This window comes from Pholis gunnellus, assembly GCF_910591455.1.
Source record: "Pholis gunnellus genome assembly, chromosome: 23".
In the NCBI taxonomy this organism is placed as follows: Eukaryota; Metazoa; Chordata; class Actinopteri; order Perciformes; family Pholidae; genus Pholis; species Pholis gunnellus.
The window spans coordinates 15,567,678-15,589,549 of record NC_136550.1 but is presented as its reverse complement, the minus strand read 5'-3'; the positions used below and the strand labels follow the sequence as shown (position 1 = coordinate 15,589,549).

Below are 21,872 nucleotides of genomic sequence, written 5' to 3'. Positions count from 1 at the left end.
CATGCCAGGACGCATTAACCGTCAAGTCTGTACCCTCATTGGGATCTGATCAGCCAGACCACATGCCGAGGTGGCCTGGCTCGCACTGAGTTCGGATCTCAGTGATGTGTGGACATTAGAACTATGTAGCTGAATATGGGCCCCCATTATTATTTCAGAACCACTCATGGACCTCTATGCAACATGTTTATGCTGGATCTGCAGCTTCTATGAGAGGCTACAATACTATGCAGTTTGATTCAGCAGTATGCGAGATTTGCTGTGGCACGCATGCAAACACTCACTCCTCCTGGCAGAGATACAAAACACCTCTGGGCCAAAAGACATTGGCGGAGTAACCGGAGACTGTTGCTGAGTTGCTGTTCACATTTTGAAGAATTGTGATAATACACTATGATGACGCAGGAACCGGCTAGAGCCTTGAGGTATTTCATGAGGGAGATGATTTTTTAACCATGAATACATTTTTTTGTCTCAATTTGGTGTTTTTTATTAATTTAGTATTTATTGCCGGAGCACTTGTGGCATATGACAGATTACATTCTGCATCATCGGAAAAGGAAGTGTGGGGATTGGGTTAAGTAGAGCGGACCTTGAGATGATCACCAGCCACAGCCGACCGCCCGGCCCGACCTGTCGGACCAAACGCCACTGAATGCGGTGTGTACTGCCCCAGTAAGAGAGGGAGGAGAGCCGAGATGGAAGCTAAGCTAAGCCAGCTAGGACCTGAGGCTACTCAGCTACCCTGCCTACCGCTCGCTGTCTGATGTCTTTTTTAAATAAGCTAGATGAAATAAGACTTCAGGTGAACCCTCTAATGGCAGGTCGGTAACAACTGTGCCCACATCCTCACAGAGACCTGGCTCCATTGGGGTCCAGGATCAAGCTGCCCTTGACAGGCGGACTGAAGGACAAAGTACAGGACTGTGGTGGGACGAGAGGAGGTGGTCTCTCTGTTAACACCATGATGCTTGGTGCTCAAACATAGTCAATGTTGATGGACAATGTGTCCCTGATGTCGAATGTTTAAGATACCAGCCATGTTGTTTGCCTAGAGAATAGTTTTTGTTGCTGCTGTTGTCATTCCTCCTGATGCAAATTCAAGAATGAACTGCATGAATTCACTCCTGTCTTTGTTTTCTTTGTCTTGTTTTTCTTGTGTTATAAATGGGCTATGACTGCATTTCTTTGTGCATCCCTGTGTGGCACATGTAATGTTGTTGCTGGTAGCAGATTTAATAATGAATTAATACCAAGATATGTAACGATTTTTGATTCATAAACCCATACATTATTTTAAAAGAATGATGGCACTCTGCTTACGCCATAAGCCACCATTACTTTAACTAACAGAATTTTAACAGAAGATTTGATTTTGGACACCACAATTAATCAATTACATCTTAATCTCAAAGTTGCTACGGAGTTCTTCTGAAGGTGTACAGGGACCTATTATTTGATATACACACGAATCAAATGATCACATAAGTAGTTTAGTTATGTAGTGTAGTTAACAGAAAATAAACCATAAAATAAACAAAATGAAAGGAATGAATGAAGAATATGATGAAGAGTAAATAATGATGAACTACAACTAAATGAAAAGGATTACATGTGACCAGGAAGAATCAGTGACTCATATCATTGACTAATTTATTCAATTTAAATTAAATTTTCTAAACATTTAGCTCACCGTTCAGAAGCTGGGAGTTTGAGAAGCACCAGGGAAGATGGTGAAGCACCGTACACAGCATATATAGACATTATCATGGCACAGAAAGACCTATGCAGATATACATGTGTAATACATTGTACTCAACATACAGCACACATTAGAGTGTTGGGTCAGAGGCACAAAGGACAGCGTGGACAGGTGTGCTTCTGTTGGTCTGAGAGATGACTTTATCCCTACTATGCCGAGACACATTGTGAGTCTGACCACTTAGCGTCTTAAAGGTCGTGAGAGCAGTTCCTGAAAGAAGTTTATTAGTTTAGTTTATGTCATAGACATTTCAGTGTTAAAATCTCTGGTTGGATGTCCGCTACACATAATGACGGTACATTTCCGTTGAATTGCCCAGCACTCATGGGCCACTTTGGAGAGAGCCGTGCTAGCTGTTTCCTCCTGCGTCCTGCAACCACATCCTGAAACAAACCAATGTGAGAACGAGAATTTTCCTATCGCACTCGGAAAGAAAACAAATAAACATATTACCCAAATATTGCCCCAAACTATGCTTTTAACATACAAAGTGCATTCTGTACATTCCTGGAATGTGTCCCCTTTCTTAGACTGCTAAAGGATGTCACCATTTATGATTACAGGTGAAATCGTGACACCTGGTGCAAAGCGGTTTCATTAACAGCACAGATGTCAATCTAATGCTCAGCACCCACGTTGTGTATAAAGCAAATGTACTTGCACCCATCTGTGCGCCCAAGGGTGTGATGGTCTTGAACAGAGGTGTGGTCTGGCACATTGCTGGTCTATGAAGGCTTGTGTAGAGGTCCATGCTTTCAGGGCGAAGGGCGTCCCCTAGAGCACAACTTCTATCACTGCTCTTCTGCTCGTGAAGCTCGCTCACAAGTGTTTTTTCTTTCTGACAGAAAGTGGGCGGACCCAGTCACCATTGTATCTCTAAATTTAATTGGTTACAATCCTCGCCGGATATCACTCTCGCACAGACGCTAGGTGGCGATATAAACAAAAGGACGAGCCCTGCGTCATGCACTTCATGCGTCATGCACTGTAGCTCAGTGTATAGAGCAGGTCGTCCTTTAACCACAAGGTTGGCTGTTTGATCCCTGGCTGCTTCTGTCCACATGTCAAAGTGTCCTTGAGCGAGACACTGAACCCGAAGTTGCTCCCCGATTGTTTCACAGCAGCCCACTGCTCCTTAATATTTAGGATGGGTTAAATGCAGAGGTCAATTTTCAGGAATATACCTGTATGTTTATGACTATTGAAAAAATGTACTGACCATGTGATATAGGTTGTTTTATTTTGATTCACTGTGATTTGCTTTGCATCCAAAAAGGCCCCCAAAAAATGTGCCCAAAACTTCAACAAGCAGTTTAATCTAGAGAAAGCTACATGCTACATTTAACATAACTGAATAACTCTCTCCTCCCTCCCTCACAGTGCGGCTCCATGACAGCATATCAGAGGAAGGATTCCACTATCTGGTCTTTGACTTGTAAGTGCAGCATTTTTATTTTGCACATCACCTTTATGCACATTTCAGACACCACATGGTTAAACACGAGCCGAGCACGCATTCACATCCCGCTCAGCAGAGGTACAAGCTGACAATCAGATGTCTTGTCACCGAGGCGTCATGGGAGATTAGACGTAGCGCGCTCACCTCCTGCGTTCGTTTTCCGCCTACTCTTTGCTCCGTCTGTTTCAGCAACGGCGTGTGATCTAACGTGGGGGGCGTGTCATCAACTGAGAGGGGCGTGTCATCATGAGTGACAGTATAACAAAGAAGGCCGAGGAACTTCCTCAACCACATTGCCTTCAGGTAACGTAGGCACCGCGAGAATTATGATTCAACACTTCCTATACACCATGTTCTCGTGAATGCAGTGGGGGGGGGGGGGGGGGGCTATCCTGAAGGAAACTTCGGAGGTAACCAGCTATTGGTTTTGATTAGTGTTTCGCCCACATACCCAGGTCGGACGACCGATTTCACGTCAGGACTGCTACGGGCCTCCACCAGAGTTTCCTCTGGCTTCGCCCTGCCCAGACATACAGTAGTTCACCATCTTTCGGGTCCTATCGCTCACGCTCCACCTCCCCGACGGTGCGGGAGAGACGGGCCGGTGGTGTGCCCGACGCCGTGGGGTCGGGATCCCCACCTCGCCCGGCACGCTGGCCCTCACTTTCATTGCGCCATGTTTGCGTCACCCTCTGATTCGCGCGTGCATTAGACTAAGGAGTCTAACAGTCCGTGTTTCAAGACGGGTCAGGTAGGTTGCCAACATAGACAGACTCCTGACGCCTTTTACTTGAGCCAATCCCCCGCGTGCAACTCAGTCGTCTGACCTGGGTATATGGGCGAAAGACTAATCGAACCATTAGCTGGTTCCCTCCGAAGTTTCCTTCAGGATAGCTGGGGGAGTTTCCCCCCCCCACTGCATTCACGAGAACATGGTGTATAGGAAGTGTTTAATCATAATTCTCGCGGTGCCTACGTTACCTGAAGGCAACGTGGTTGAGGAAGTTCCTCGGCCTTCTTTGTTATACTGTCACTCATGATGACACGCCCCTCTCAGTTGATGACACGCCCCCCACGTTAGATCAGGGTCAAAAGTCTGGACTGAAAAACGTGAGCACACACACACTGAGATGATGCAAGTGAACAAGGATCATATACTTTAGCTTTAAATATAAATAATAAAGAAGGCTAAAGATGGCTTCTGGAACGAAATCATTTCACAGTTTAAGTCCTCATGCTCAGTTTACTCAGATGGAATTTTGAATGATAGCATTTGTTATTTATTATTGCTGGTTAGTCAACATGACCTTGCCGCCTGGTTTCCTCCCCTAATGTGTTGTTATGAAGTGGAAAATGTGAACTCTCCACCTCATTTCCTCCAGCATGAAGCATTACAGAGGAAATAACTTCAATATGAAACATACTATTGGTATGTTGGTATTTAATTGTCTGTTTATGTATGGCTACCTGCCTGTAAATGTGCTTTTTATTTAAATCATCAACCTCTATTACATCCACATTTCCCAATGTGTTAATGAAGCAGTCAGTATGGCTTCCTCATTGTAACCCTTGTATCCTGGGCTTTACTCTGTCACTTCCGTCCTTCCTTTAAATCTCTCACGCCTCCCGTTCTCCCCCCATAACTTACCATCTCCTCCCTTCCTCCTCTCTCATGTGTATTGTCAGAGGATGTTTGCAGTCTAACCTGGCAGCCAGAAAGGAAATGGCTTCCAACGTATTTTAAACGCTGTTAATCTGACAATAACAAAGGGCGGGTGTTCTTTGCTAAAAAAACAACACACAGATAGAATCCTTCCTAAAGAGAAAACTTGCATGGAATGACCCGGACCTGGATGACGAGGTATAACAACACTGCTGTGAGGTAATGTCAGTGTGCAAATCAGCCATGAATGGAGGAGGAAGCTAATAAGTTGTATCTCCATCGGTTTTAACTTTTTATTTATTGAGAAAGTGAAAGACTGGGAGAACATGCTTGCTCAGAGAGAATGATGGTAACACTCTGTTTGAGTCTCTCAGCTGAGTGAAGGCCAACAAAAACACCAAAGTCATTTCAAGTTTAGTATGGAAGACTCATCAGAGTGGTCATGTTTTCCACAGGTCATGGAAAAGAGAATATATTTCAAGTCATTCTCCTTGTTTTGAGCAAATTGACCCACTGGCCTACTTTTGTAGCGTTTAAAACATGTAAAAGTCTACTCCATCAATGTTACACATGTAGATCAGTTTATTTACATGGTTATTACGGTTAGTAGCAACTCAAAAGACAAGAAATATTCAGACATATCCTGGCTTTAGATCCTTTTGTATGGTTAGAGTTTAGAAAACACTGGATCCCTTCAAAAAATATGAAACTCAATAACCGCTTTCATTAGAACCTCCCCTCCTGGTAAGTGTCCATTTCTTTAGTAGACTTTTATCTTAGAAAGTCCAAGTTAAGATAACCTAAGCTGATAGTCTGACTCACAGGATGTAGACTATGGATATAAGCCGCCACGTATCGCAAAAGGCAGAGGCTGTTTGGAAAGAATCTGGTATTGCTTTCTGGTATTACAATACTGTAAGCAAGGTTATGTATTGCATTTAAATCTAATTTTAGAGAAACTGTCATCGTAAAGAACACACCACATATGTGTGGTCCCCAGCTCCTCCAGTCTGCAGGTGCATGAATTAGTTATGATCCTGATGGGCACTCTGCCATCAGTGAATGAATGATGTGTGAAAGGGTGAATGTTACAGCGCTTTGAGTAGAAAGGCGCTCTAAAGTTATAAAGTTGACTTTTTTTTAAGCAATGAGAACAGCGGGAACTGCATTTGCATTCATCACAGTCGCCGTAACACCCAACATCATAGCGCTACTTTTTGTGCAATCTGAGCTGCTGTCTGTCACCAATCTTTGCAGTGTTTTTACATTTATTTTACCAAACACCTTCCACTTTCTGTGCTATCTAATTTACAAGAGCATCGTGGTTTCATCCTGTGCTTAGCGGAACCCGACACCATTGAGATTGGTTTAAAGAGACACAAACAAGGCAGAGCGTTTTCCCCCTCTACCAGAATGATAATGTGTGGAGCCAGACCTTTCTTCACATCAACACTGTGGAGATAGTTCTGTCAATGCGACACAGATGACATCATCAGGAATGTTTTCTTCGACTTGGCTCTTAGCCATAACCTCGTGGAAAGACATGGAAACCTCTTCCAGCTGAATAAACAATGTCCACATACCGTATGAGCATATCTGCTGAAAGATATTATTGCAGTCGTTTCACCCTCCAGGCCAAAAAGCACAACATCCTTCTTTTGACCCAGTTGGTAAGAAAAAAATAGCTCATCTGGATTTGTTAGTGTGCAACATTATTGAGCCTTTTTCCCCTGAACATCTGTGATTTTACACTTCACCTCTTTGCCATGCATGTATTGTCTTAGCAACTTTCTCTCATTCTGTCTCCTACTTTCTCTCCTCCAGAGTGACCGGTGGTGAGTTGTTTGAGGACATTGTTGCCCGGGAGTACTACAGCGAAGCCGATGCCAGGTTAGTGTAAAGCTCTGTTGTATTTCTGAATAAACTGTATAAATGTGATGGGAAACCCATTTAGTCTACTTTGGCATCAAAGGCATATTCAAGCAGATACGCACTATAGAACAAAATGATAACCATGCATATCATGAGATTGCCTATAACCTGCTTTTATGTGAATTACACACAATAATACAGGCCCTCTGCATGATGCAGTGCACAAGCGTTTCCTGTTGTGCTACCTTTGATATGCCTTTTATTGCCAAAACCTCTCTTAATGCATTTCTTGTTCTACCTTTGTCCTTTGATTATGAATCTACTTTCCCCAAAAGTACTTTCTGACCATCTATTCAAATCCACTTATAAAAAGAACCCTCTCTGATGTACAGTCAAGCTTGATTCTTTATCTCAGAGCATTTCCATTCAAGGTTCATCTAAGATTTTCAATTAGCTAGATCGAAGTTTAACTTTAATTTAACTTTAACTGATTTGTCATCGAGAGTCGTAACTCTTTTCATGTCAGACAGCTTCATGTGTAAAGGATGTGGATTCTGTTTTGTAGTGGATTTTATTGATTTGTAAGAAAAGATTTTAAAGAGGACATCTGAAAGAGCTCTATAGATGGAAAAGAACATGCATGTGTATTGTTCTCTACTTGTCTATTGAAATTGTTTAAAGAAACCGTTCAACCATGTGTTTTCCTTTCAAGAGTGACGTGAAGATGAATAACAATCGCATGTGTGTTAACTACTGATGTGGTTGAACTAGCTTAGCATAAAGACTGCAGCAGGTGAAACAGTTCAAAAATACACCAAAAAGATCCCTGATTAACTATTGTCACGTTTACCTTTTTATTCATGTACTCTCCAGTCCAGCTGTTTCCCTCCCTGCTCCCAGCCTTTATGCTAAGCTAGGCTAACATCATCTTGACTCCAGTTCGGTACTTAACACACAGACATGAGATTGATACAGATATTCTCGTCGCACTCCTGAAGAGAAAGTGAATCATCGTATTTGCCAGAACGTTGAACTATTCCTTTAGGTCCTCCCCTTTGTCGAGTAGGTGTTGTTGTTTCATGTGTTGGGTGTGTTCTGTCAGCCTGTTCTTGTTCCTCTGTTTCCTGACATTTACCTGTTCTCCCTCTTCCTCTCCTTTTTGCTTCTGGCCTGGTCTCTCTCTCCTCCACAGTCACTGCATACAGCAGATTCTAGAAAGTGTAAATCATTGCCACGTAAATGGCATAGTGCACAGGGACCTTAAGGTTAGTAAGTGACGACAGTAACAGCTAAAAGACAAAGGCCTGCCCACCTGCGGCACCTTGCCTCGCTCCTCCACTGCCTGACCAATCAACCAATTAACCTTTCACTGAGTGCCGCCTCCTCCCAAACCACACCCCCTCCTCCGCCAGTCACCCACACACCGCCACGTGACAGGAGTGTCGGTAAATCCCCCTGCTGCAGGGCATTGTGGGCAGGTTGGCTGGAGAGGAGGCGGTAGGTGGTGTAGTATGGGGGGGGGGTTGGATCTCATCATGGCCTGCCCCTCCTGAATGCCAGGGCACAAAGTGCATGTAGCATCTGTCCAACGCCATGCTCGGACACAGCCACTGAGAGGTTGTCACCTGAGGGAGGAGGAGGAGGAGGAGGAAGAAGAGCGATTTGTGGCTTTAGACACCAGTATTAATGGATGACAACTTAGGTTCCAAATTATGATACTAAATTTGTCCTAGTAGCTCAGGTTTGGGTTTTAACCTGGCAACGTCTGCAAGTTTGGCCAAATCTCATATTTAGCATTGAGTAGCGACTGCTGACTACATATTCTGGCTCCCCTTGTCTGCCTATAGGCCACAGCCAGAAGCACATTTGCTACACTTTTCTTGCTTGTTTAGAGATTGTTACTTATTGCTGATTTGGAATAAATAATAAGTCATTCAATCATGGTTTTGATCCAACGAAAATTAATCATTGAGCCTGAGGAGATTATTATAATTATTTGACTGTCCTGTTAAAAGATGGCCACAAAAGTATCTCTCTGATCTAATGCAGAAGGGATACGTCCTGTTCCAAACACTCTTCTTGTTTTAATATTTATAAATAGTGTCAACATTTCAGTTTCAGTTCAGTTTGTTGTGTTGATAGAATAAAAGAGGAACAAAACCTGCATTCATCAACACTGTTCTTAGCGAGAACCACAGCACACCTTCGTCTCCCTCCTCATCCTCTCAGGGTCCGGCCTCCAGCTGGCCAGGAGCTAACACCACCTCTGTTTGGAGACTCTGGGACAGAACTGGCCGTGTTGTCACAGTTGTAGATGATTACAAAAATTACACCTATGTTTTTCTTTTCTGGGCCTGTCACAGCAAACATCAGTTGGTAACCGTGGCAACACGGATAAACATTTTGAACATTGCGTAAGTGGTCCACTTAGCGGGCCTCATTATGGCTGCTGGGAGGGTCCGTTGCCACAATGCTGCACAGTCTCTCTGCTAACACGGCCAGCGGCTCCCCGAGTGTCAAAGCCAGCTCACAGCCACAGACAGTGAGTGATAGCTTGTCACTAACACATGGCCCCCTGGTGTTTGCATGCAGTCATTGCATTCAGCAGATCCTAGAGGCCGTGCTCCACTGCCACCAGATGGGCGTGGTCCACCGCGACCTCAAGGTAAGTACACTCACCGTGAAGATCTTTTCCGTTGTGTCCTGTGGCCCCACACTCCAACATGCTAACCTCCCCTCCGCGTTGGTCCTCTTCCTTTACACATCTACGCAGCTCTACTCCTGTCAGGTCTTGTTTGAAAATCCTATGACACCATTACTTCCCCAATTCAATTGGAGTTGTTATCTCGTATCTTCCAGTCGTGTTTCGATAAAATATCAACCTCACACTTTTTGATGCTCAGTGTTTTAAATGTCTGTTAAATCGTATTCACAGTGGCATGGGTGCAACAATTGCTCTTTGTATCTATTTAGTGTGTCATCATGGAAAACAGCCAACACAGCATCTGGGAACAACATCCTGACAAAGACACTGACAGAGTTTTTCAGCCTCTATGACATGTTCTATCATGTTGACCTGTCGGACCACAGAGCGTCGCTTTTTCATTCTGGCTATTTGCTCATTTTTAGTGTTGAAGATGGTGTATTTATGTATCAACTAACGGAACTAGCACTACACACAGTGCCGAGTAGGGATAGGTACCCAAACCTGGTGCCAAATTATTAAAGACTGGAGTATTGAAACCACTTTGACGTTATTGGTTCTTTTACTTTTAAAGGTTTGGTTTATTTTATTATCTCCTCTGTGTCGGGGCAGAGCTCCTCTAACTACACACACACACACACACACACAGCAGAACAGAGAGGTTGGGTGGAGACAGTGAAGTGAAGATGACTCAAGGTGATGACAACTACGCTCTTTACTGTTGCAATAAAACCGTCACAATCAAAAAGCCAATACTTTATCCATCTGTTGAACACGCATAAACATGTAGAAAAGTGATTATTCAGTGTGTTTTGTCTGCAGTCTCTCATCCACCGCTGCTGTTTTACACAGCACAGCTTGGCTAATAAACGTTTTACAAACCAGCTAAAACAAAAGCTGTCTGTCTGCAGTCTAACCGTTTATCTTAGTTTGTCATGTATCTTAAAAATCTTGTAAACATCTCTGCTGGCTGAGACAAAGCAGCTGCTCCTCCCTCTACCAGCGGTACCTGCAGGCAGTGAATCGCATCAGAGGGAGGACTGATACTGACTGAAAGATGTTTCAGAATATAAAAAGCAATTATTTAGTAATGAAAAAGAACCGATAAGAGTATCGATATGATACCCATCCCTGCTAACAGCGAACGGACCTACCAGTACACACACACTGATGAACCTCGCCGTCACTGAGCCGCTGCTTCGCCGGCAGCTTCGCCGGCAGCTTCGCCGGCAGCGTCGCCGGCAGCTTGGTGAGTTTAAGTTGTTTTCGGCAAGATTATTTGACTTGTCTTGTATGACGACTTCGAGCAGATTGCATACATCGCTGCAGTGTCGTTGCAGACACCTAACGGAGGTCTGCGTACACTGATTGCACCTTTTTATAGTTAAAATGATTATGCCTATTGTTAAATGACTGCAGGATTGCTGGCACTGAGACTTTAGTTCTTGGAACAAGTTATCTTGCTCGAGTTATTTTCTCTTGAGATTTGGAGAATAATGTACGTCCATGGAGGATGCCCACTTTCTAGTAGTAAAGTTGGTTGATGTACTCAGACACCCTCTTCTAACTGGGTCATAGAACTATTTCTAATTGAAGGATACAGATGCAATATGGGGTTAGGGTCACTTATGAGATGGACTATTTGAATGCATTTAACTGAGGTCAAATGTCTCATCATGGTGAAATGTTAATTGGACATTAGTGAACATTACTTCCACAGTGGTCTCCATCTTTCATGCTGCTTTTTCTCCCTGTGGTTTGCTCTTGAAGCTCTGATTTGCTAATCAAATGAACCAGGTGTGTCTGAGGTTTGGTTTATACACAGCAATAATAAGCTCAGATTTTGCGTTTGCCGACTGCCCTCTTTGCACTCTGATTGGCTGTTGCCAGGCAGCTGCTCCGGCTCACTGCAGAAACACAAAGCAATACAAATACAACCTTAACAAATAAGCAAGCTGCAGAGCAGGGGCACCATGGAAAACACTGTTTGCCACATTGTGTGTGTGTGTGTATTCATGTGATTGCATTTCTCAAGATAAGGGTTTTGAGGAAACGCAAGCAAACAGGAAAGTAACACATAGCTGTCTTATTAAAGTTCTTGTAAAGCTCTAAAGTTTATGTGAAGTCTAGACACATGTTAATAACAGTAATGGCTCATCCAGGCCTGCTACAGAACATATAGCATTATGGTAGTTGTTGCCAATGTAGCCTTGAGCTGCAGAGATCTGGTTAGATCGCTTCTTTCTAACCCTTTACCTCTAGATTTCTTTCTTTCTCAAACTTGCAGTGTTCAGTCTCAGCCGACGCAGACTCAAGAGACATCCCTTGAGAACATTTATCAGACTTCTCACAGCTCCCTCTGGAGACAAAGGATTTGTACAACTTTTAAATGACATATGCAGAAGTGCTCCATAACACCTCTTCAACAAACTGCTGTGTACAATGTGTGTAAGATCCACTTACTAGCTTTTTCAGAGCTTTAAACCAGAGGAAACCCACTCATAAAGTACCAATATCTCAGTTTGAATTCTGACCACCACTAAAACATAACAGATCAGTGTTGAGGACCCAATATGCTCAGCACTTGTTGTTAAAGGCTTCTCTTTGATCTGCTTTGGCAGATTTGTATGTCAAAAAACCTTTAATTGTTAAGAATCTGAAAAATCCATACACAGACAAATGACAAACTAAAGAAAGAACCTGAATAAATGCCCATGCTTCTACACACAAGGGCTCACTGAATGGTTTGATGAGTAGGAAAGTATTGAGAATTATATGTCATGCCGTCACGGTGTGTGATGACAACACTTACGGGAGATTTCGAAGTAACGTGTTTCTCCATCGCCATTACAACTGGTGTTTGTTAGTAGAGTTTAGAGACTCAGAACCTATGGCAAAGAGTTATGAAGCTGTTCTGGAGTTTCATGGTGGACCAACACCTTACTCAGCCACCCATCCGTAGTTCACTGACTGGTTTTATGCTGCATTCACATGGAATCAGGCAGACAATATCATTTTAGTGAACAAGGGCATGACTGTACAATTCAATGATAACGGCAGTGGTAATGGTGGACAACATTGCTGTCCAAAGTTAAAGTATTTTAACTTTTTGCTGTCCTCCATAACGAAATTTACAACTGGATGTTTAGTAGTTCTCTCACACCGGAGACAGTTGGTTAAGTTTGCAATAGAATATTAGGAGAAAGCTGCATTAATAGCCACATTAGTAGAATATTTAGATAACATAGAACACACAAAATAATTGTATTTCATATCTTTAATCACCATTGCTATTTCCTTATCTCTCTAAATTTGGTCTGAAAGAAAATCCCAGTTATGTGCAATTACTAGTGAGAGTAACTTGTCTGATAATCTGTGATATTCTCCTTTTGAGATAAAGATTTTAAAACCTGGGGAGAAGGTGTTTGTGTTTGCCAGCAGGTTGAGTTTGTGCCTTTGTCAGTAATAGTCCTCCAGACCGAAGCAGAACCCCAGCCTGGTTTAGCCGGCCAGTAATTCTATTAACATGATGACTACAGAATCCAATTGAAACCCAGTCATGTGTTTGAGTATGTATACCCAGCAAATATGTTCAGGTGGTAAACCATAAGTAGGTCACAGTTAAACCAGGAAGTCCGACTGTAAACTGTAATGGATGTTAACAACAAACGGGTAATAATTGTACGGTTTGCCCTCCAAACAAGTCTAGCTAACTTCAGGGTTTGTTTACAAGTTGGCTGATCATCTGACCCCCTTGTCGGACTTCTTTTTAGCAATGTCAATGTGTTTCTAGCTCTTGACATTTAATTTGGGAATACATTAACTAACAGGAATGATGGCCATAAGGACCAAAATGAGACCCAAGTTGAGGGTAAGAGAATGGTGCTGGGGTAAACGGATGGTGAGGAGCGTTTGCAATGACTGCATGATGCTGATGAATCCTCCCTCTCTCCTCTTTTCCCTTTTGATTTTTTGTATTCCCCCTTCCTGAACTGCACGCCTCAGAATTCACACATGCTCTACTAACTACCTAAGCAACCTTGACATATTAACATTGACTGATTAATCCAATTTTATGAAATATCTGATGCTTCCTTGAATGAAAACAGTGTAACAAAGTATGTGTAAGCAGCCATTATTCATTCTTGGCCTCTCCTACATCTATTTTTACCAATGTCCATTATGTATGTAGAAATACAATATATATATATATATATACATGTATATATATATGTGTGTAAAAGAAGGACACAAAAGCAAGCAGGTTTGTCAGGACAGTTGGAGGCAACAGGTGTCCTGGTCTGGTTCTTTGTCTGGTCATTAATACAAGGCCTCCAATGTATCGACAGCTCATCTTCACTCTTTAGCAAATCTTGAGATTGACCGGAATAACATTTTAATGTGATCACCAAGTTTTCCATACAGCCTAATGTGGCTCCTCAGGTGTAGCTTCTGAGAATATAGACAGGAAGCCTCTTTCTGTATCATCAATGATCCAGAACCAGAAACATTTTTAGTAACAAACAAATAACTTTTAAAAGGGAGGGACAAAGCAAAACAAATTCGTTTATCTACTACTTATCTGTTCAGCCAAATTGCAGCTTCACTGGCAAAAATCCTTGTGGTCATATGGTGGCAACAAAAACACTTTGTTTAGGTTAGGGAAAGATGCTGGTTTTAGATATTTATATCTAAATATGAATTGAGCAAACCCACCCGTGTTGTGCTTTGCTATTTACTTTGCCTAGCCTTGACTGAGAGCTGGCAGTGGCCTAAACATAAAATGTCAATCATGCTGTAGTGGCTACAAGACAATGTTTTCGTTGAAACAACTTTAATATAATTTGCAGATCAGAAAGTTTTGTGTATTTGCAGAAACTTTCATGACAACATGTTTATGTTGATGAAAAGAAAATTGTCTCAAAATTGATTTGCTGTTGCACATAGAATGCAAGCGTAATTTTCTTAGGAGACAGATTTGCATATCCACACTAAATTTGAGGGAGTCACCATTGACTGTTGGGATTAAAAGAGCTTCTCCATTAGCTTGCACAACAGCTGGTTTCTCGCGATATCCCACAAAAATCCATCTTCAAGCAATGCATTTGTGTTTGAACCCCAGGGTTGTGGACCAATCAGCAGTCAATCAATGAGGAGCTACTGGTAGCTACAAGCATGATTTAGGTGTCTTCAAAGACACTGAGAGGCGACTGTTCAAAACAACCATGGCTTCTAAAGAGGTTAGCGTAGATGCTGCAAAGGCATCAGTTAAATCCTAACTACAGGGTATATTGTCATTGAAAGATGCGCAAAGAACGACACTGAAGATTTTTCTAGATGGGAAAGATGTTTTTGCTCTTCTCCTAACTGGTTGTGGTAGACTTTGATTGACAGATGGTTCATCTAATCACCTGCCAAGTATTTTTTTAAAGAGCCTGCCTTTTTCAACAGACGGCTTCTCAGATGCTTCTATGTCACAAACCATCTGATGCGTCAGGTTGGGTTCAACATGCAGCAGTTTTCAGCTGAATCAGGTGCTTCTGGACTGGAGCTCACTGATGGATTTGTAGCCTTAATTACTGCAAGCACTCCTATTGGGATTGTCAAGTGAGGAAATAAAAAACTCCCTGATGAGGGACACGTAGCAATATCTGTTAAACAAAGGAACTGTATGTTAGAGTGAAATAAAAGTAGAATTAATTTATGTGAGAGGCTCAGAATGAATTACGGCTTTCGTGGCCCTTAATAATATACAACCAGGGTGAACACTGTTTTTAAGATAACTTTGTGTAATTGTTGCAAGATAATAGCAGCTTCCCTTTTATTTGTATTACATTACAGCTCAGTCATTCTGAATCATCTCCCATTTGTCTGCATCAAGGAAACCGCTTTGAAAATGTCAGCAAATACATTATTCATCCTCTCTGAACATTTGCTGAAGCTCCTCCTGCTGGGGTTTGGCATCAGTCCCCGTCCGTCTCTCTCAACCAGTCCGTCTCCACCAGCCAGGCACACACACACAATTTGACTACTGCCTGCAGCATCTTGTTGAATGGCATCCACCCAATGCCACAAGTCCGAAGTCTGCCGTGGCTCCTGACTGACTCATGTTGAGCCTGATTACGTTCAGGTTCAGTCGTGTGTGTGTGTGTGTGTGTGTGTGTGTGTGCACCGGCGCACCTATCCAACAGTGGGCTTAGGCGTCGTTACACAGCCACTAACTGTGCACCGAGGAACCAACAGGGGACATTTTTTAGGTCCCCTGATGGTCATGCCTTATATCAAGCTGAAATCATGTCCAAAGCCCTCTGGTAGATTTTTTTTAATTTTAGCCAAGTGGGGACTTGCATGTGTGTGAGTGTTTAAGTCCATGCGCAGCACTCATCCTACAGGCTGGGGCAGGGATTTTAACGACCCCATTCACACACGTCGTTTAAACACTCCTCCATTGTGTGAATGGCTTGCAGCCCCAAGCCTGTCTTTCAGACTGTGGAGGGCTAACAGGCCACTTAGTGAAGACATCAGTCTCTTGAAACATGATGTTTTATTTTATAATCAAAATAATATTCAACTTTAGTGGATATCTTAAGTTTTAGTTTTGGCACTGTATTAATTTAAATGGCTACCAAGAAGGCAGGAGAGCAACGTGTATTTTAGAATCTAAAAGAATGGAAGAAAATACAAAAACAACCAGGGTTAAATTAAGAATATAATACTTAAGTACCTAAATACTTAATAAGATTCTTTCTTTTCAGTTTTAGTTCACTAAAAACTGATTTGTCATCAGCCTTTCCAAAATACTTGCCTGACCGGTTTGCACGAGCACTGGATGTAAATCAACTTTTCAATATACTAGTGAGCTCAGTCTACACTTGGATTCACATTACAGTAAAAAGGTCCACACTTGTACTGTAAGGAATGACAGAGGTCCACCGTTGGTTGGTAAATAATGACACAAGTTCCCTCTTAGATAGCATGGAGTGACATTAAAACTCCACGTATGAAAAGAAATAAGCTAAATTAATAGTACTTGTGAAACAAATTATCTAAACTAAATAATTCTATATTATTCTTCAAACATGTTGTGTTTTTGAAAAATATACATAAAGGCACAGCTGTAGTGGATGGCGTAACCATTTTCAATCTCAACACTATTAAAATGAAGCGTTACCCAGAAGGCAAGGAAGTAATGAGAACTTCAAAATCTAAAAGAAGAAAAAAAACAGGATGAAATTAAGAATAAAATGGTCACATTTGGATCCTTTCTTTTCACTTTTAATTTTTAAAATATTTTTTATTATTAGACTTTGCCCTTGGACAGTTTTTACAAGCACTGGATTTCAAAGAATTTTACAATGCATCTATGTCCTCAAGCTTTATTTATTGGAATTATTTTTGTTGATTCATAGTACAGGAAGAAAAAGGTCCACACTTGTATTGTATGGAATGACAAGAGGTCCACAGTTGGCTGCTACATAATGACACAAGTTCCCTCTTAGATGGCTGCTACATAATGACACAAGTTCCCTCTTAGATAGCATGGAGCGACATCCAGGAGGTATTGTGACAACACAATGACAGCCAATTATGATATACGGTTTTGGCTGTAGTGTAGTTTTTTTATTCCTTGTCTACATTGAAGTAATGATTTTGTTCTCATTAATACAATATCTGTCACATGAAGTATTTATTGGCGAAAAGAGAACGCATATTTGAGGGCTGTCAAATGGTGCAGCATTGTCAAAATCAGAATCAGCATCAAAATCAGCATCAGCTTTAATGGCCAAGTAACTGCACTCAATGGACATGCACAATAAAGCTGAACAAAGATAAACAAATAGTAAATAGTAAATAATTTGACTACTATAATAAACATTTGGCTAAGGCGTATAGGGATAATGAAATAAATAAATTCTTTGTAAATATAAATCAACAACAGTTCTGTTCTAAACAGTAATACAGTAACAATGGAACTGAGAGTATTGTCAACTGAAATTACAAATTTGCCTCAGAGGGCTTTATAATATGTACAAATACGACATCCTCTGACCCTTGACCCTCACATCGGAACAGAAAAAAACTCCCCAAAAATCCTTTAACAGGGAGAAAAGAGGAAGAAACCTTAGAGAGAGCAACTGAGGAGGATCCTCTATCAGGATGGACAGAAGTGTGATAGATGTTATGTGTAGAATTATAACTTATTAAATGCATATGACAGAAATTATTCATATAATGAGAGTAGTAAACAGAAGGAAAAATTACGAATAACAATAACAGCAGCAGTGGCTATAGTAGAATAACAATAACAAAAGCAGTAATGATATCGGCAATAGCAACGCCTGTATAGAATGATTTTAGTCCCCTCTTTGCCTGTACAAAATGACACATTGGTTCCCTGTTGAATGTTATTGAACGACGCTTAAACTTTTAGATTTCAATATTTGCATAGATGAACTACCAATTATTTGACACTTACACTGATGCTCCGTTTACATGAACCCCAATAAGATTATGCCAATACAGCATAAAACTTCCATAACAAAATACATTGTATCAAAAACATAACTGAAGAAATGATTTTAGTGAGAGCCCAGAATTTCTTCAGTGAATACAGGTGAAGAAAGACCCCATATGTCTTCACCTTCTTTTCTGTGTGCTCATCACAGCAGGAAGCAATGGTTTCCTAAAACAAATGACATTTACAATATGAAATTAATCATTTTAAGTATGTAAGTTTTAATCGTTTACATTTTTTTGACAGTTAACAGTTTTTATCATCCTCCACACCCATTTCTTATGCTGCACCATGTAAGGGTCACTTTACATTTGAAGTTCCAACCATATGCTTTAAATGAATTTATGCCAGTTTGCAAAGCATATTTACACTATTAATAAGGGTGAAAGAAGTCCTCACCACTGAGTTAAATGATTGAATCCCTGAGTGGCATGTAACAAAATGTGAAAATATTAATATATAGATATAAATACATGTCTCCATTGGCTGTTAGGGTCTCCGTAGTAATAGACAATTTCTTCTCCTGGGTTTATTTGTGTGATTGGTAATGCACACAGGTGTGGGCTTTTCTGTTCATCCAGAATCTGTTGGTCACATAAACACGACAATCTGAATTACTGTCAGTATAACAGGGAGTCATTCTGTATTAATGTCAAATAATATTATGTTTATGAGTATCTGTATATATGATATGATTAAAACAGATGATAAAAAAACAAAACAAAGAGTAACTTCACTGCATTACATACTATTTAAATTTTGCTGTTTGGCTTGATGTGATCATCATTGATGAATCCTCCATGTTCTTACTGCCATCAACACTGCATAGGGAAATTACTTGTATTAAAGTTTAGAAATAATATTAAATGAAGTTGAAGTATATATAGTTAGAACATTCATGCAATTGTACTTACCAGAGTCTGTCCCCGAAAGGAGTAGAAATACAGAAATGCTGGATCTGCATCAGAGTCCTCTTTGAACAGGGCCTCTCCTTCCAATCCAGTGATGTGTATTCCAACACACTCAAGCTAGAATTCTCCCTGCTCAAGGGTTTCGCTGGCAATTACCCCATAACCTGGTCAATACATTACGAAAGGGAATTAATTAATTCAGTATGACACAAGTTTAATAAATTTTGCAACTGTCACCACATACAATTAACAACCAACACTAATAATCTCAGCAATTATAACATTTGATGACGATATGCATTGTTACTTTAAGGGTTTGGATTAACAAAAGGCTTGCTTTGGAAACAATTACTGTATCTAAATCTACATAATCAAACATCATAACTCTGTACATGATGTATTTTAGCAGAGAGTATTCATCATGTAAAACTTTCTTGCTGAGAGTCACATGATTAGGTCAATCTCTATACACAACAACAGCCTAATCTTAGCTGAACATAAAGAGTGGAAGCATGTGGACACAGCTAACCTGGCTCTGTCCACAGTTATAAAACACCTAGGCCACCAGAGCAGAGCCATCATGCTTTTTGGTTTTGTTTTGATTTACTTCATCAGCCGGCTGGTTTGGAGTCTACAAATATGAGAGTGGCATTGGTTTTCATATCTAACCCCTGACAAGAAAGCTAATAGGTGCATTTACCACAGTGTCAAACTATGTCTTTAAACTATTGTTGGGCTGCACCTTTCATGGCAACATGTAACAGTTATAATATAGTTATAATTATAGTTATATTATTGTCATATATCCTCAATTAAAGTTATAGTTATAATATAATGCAGACTGTAACAATAAAACATGCCCTGCCTTATAATTCACTGGCAAATGAACTGAGTTTCTTGAATGAAATGATGTACCAATGTGCATACAGTATTGAACAGATAATCTTATATTCTAATCTTAGAACATAGCTTTCTCCTCACTGATGAATTTTTTGAAAACATGACTATTTCCTCAGAAACAATGAAGTACAAGGCTTATTTTTCAGGAAAAACTCTACTCTTCATTTTTCTGTGAAACATTTAAGAATATATTACACATGATACACTTTCTTGTCCTATAATACATGTATTACAAATGATTGTATATAAATGAAGTGTGTAAAAGCATGATTACTTAGTTTAGGATATGCAGCAATCAGTATTTTTTTTAAATAGTGTTACCAACAAATTGAATTGTTAAAACAACTTACCTCTCGAGTAAGAGTAGAAGTAGAAAAGTCTCACGGTTGGTTTTCGTCCTGCAAAAATGTCAAAGTGTCCAACACTTCCAAAAGGCACCAAAACTCCTGTGAACCTTCTGTGAGGAGCCCAACATGGAAACACAATCCTGAGCAGCTACCTAACACAGTGATTGAGTGCTATTGAGACACAAATGTGCAGTTCATTTCAGCCTTCTGGTTCTCATTTTTTTTTTTAATTATCTAAGAATATATTAGACATGATACACTGTCTTGACCTATGACAAGTTGATTTAAAATGATAATTTATACAATAAGTGATGAAAAGCATGATAACTTGGGTGACTTTGTGAATGTATATGAAACAATCAGTATTTTTACAAAATAGTTGTACCAACAATCTGAATTGACGTAACCATCCCAAGGGGAATTTATAATTTGTTCATCTCTCTGTGTCCATTTCATACAATGACCTTATGCATGGCCTGTGTAATAAAGCCATACTGTACGCAATGTGACTTTATTACATGGTTACACAGCTTTTTAGGAAGAGATGCAAATGTTTTCATGGGTCTTCAATTCATGATGTGGACATGAAAAATCCTCAACACTGTTAGAAGTGGAGTGAGCATACTTGTGCTTCACAGCTCCTAACTTTTAAGGTTGAAAGGTGGGGAATGCTGTCTGAGAAATTGAGTGGTTTGGAGCGGGTGAGGGGTGTGAATCTGTGCCAGTCCTTTGTTGTCTACAGAGTGGGGTTGGTGTCCTGTGGCTTCAGAGTACCTAACTAATCAGAATCAGAACCGTTTATTGCCAATGTATGTTTCACATACAAGGAATTTGTCATGGTGGGTGGTGCATAACATTAGACAATAACATTAAACAATCAATCAACACAGTGCAAGAAATAGAAACATATTAAAATGTACAATAGAATATAAAATAAAGTGCACAGACAAACAGATAACAGTACTTTAAACAAGTGCAATGTAAGTGTAATGTGAAAGTGACAAGTGTATTTAAATATGAAGGAATGTGCAGGGGAGTGACCGGTAGGAAATTGTCCTTGGGATGACAGAGTCAGTCAGTGGGGGACCCGGGCTTTGTTAATGAGCCCGACTGCCGATGGGAAGAAACTGTTCCTGTGGCGCGAGGTCTTGGTCCTGATGGACCTCAGCCTCCTGCCAGATGGAACGGGCACGAACAGTTTGTGTCCAGGGTGAGAGGGGTCGGCTACAATCCTTCTTGCTCGCTTCAGGGTCCTTGAAGCGAACAAGTCCTGGAGGGACGGCAGATTGCAGCCAATCACCCTTTGAGCAGAGCAAATGATGCGTCATCCGCAAACTTCAGGAGCTTGACGGACTGGTGACTGGAGGTGCAGCTGTTGGTATACAGGGAGAAGAGCAGAGGGGAAAGAACGCAGCCTTGGGGGGAACCGGTGCTGATGGTCCGGGAGGCTGAGACGTGTTTTCCCAGCTTCACGTGCTGCTTCCTGTCAGACAGGAAGTCTGTGATCCACTTGCAGGCGGAGTCGGGCACCTGCAGCTGGGAGAGCTTGTTATGCAACAGAGACGGGATGATGGTGTTGAAAGCAGAGCTGAAGTTCACAAACAGGATACTGGCGTAGGTTCCTGGGGAGTCCAGATGCTGGAGGATGAAGTGAAGGGCCATGTTGACAACGTCATCTACTACAGACTTGTTGGCTCTGTAGGCAAACTGCAGGGGGTCTAGGAGTGGGTCAGTGAGGG

General features: G+C 41.1%; 1 protein-coding gene across 5 annotated transcripts in view; it reads left to right on the top strand.

Moving 5' to 3' along the window:
* Nucleotides 1-21,872, top strand: part of camk2d1 (calcium/calmodulin-dependent protein kinase (CaM kinase) II delta 1) — a gene marked incomplete at its 3' end in the record, with an annotated part of 103,977 nt that overhangs the window by 52,306 nt on the left and 29,799 nt on the right. For 2 of the 5 annotated variants that reach the window (XM_079184715.1, XM_079184713.1), the window contains exons 4-6: nucleotides 3,143-3,197; nucleotides 6,709-6,774; nucleotides 9,349-9,421. In XM_079184715.1, the coding sequence (XP_079040841.1) occupies nucleotides 3,143-3,197; nucleotides 6,709-6,774; nucleotides 9,349-9,421 (194 nt within the window). Of the gene's footprint in view, nucleotides 1-3,142; nucleotides 3,198-6,708; nucleotides 6,775-7,948; nucleotides 8,026-9,348; nucleotides 9,422-21,872 lie in introns of all 5 variants that reach the window. The other 3 variants (XM_079184717.1, XM_079184716.1, XM_079184714.1) reach the window with 2 other exon arrangements.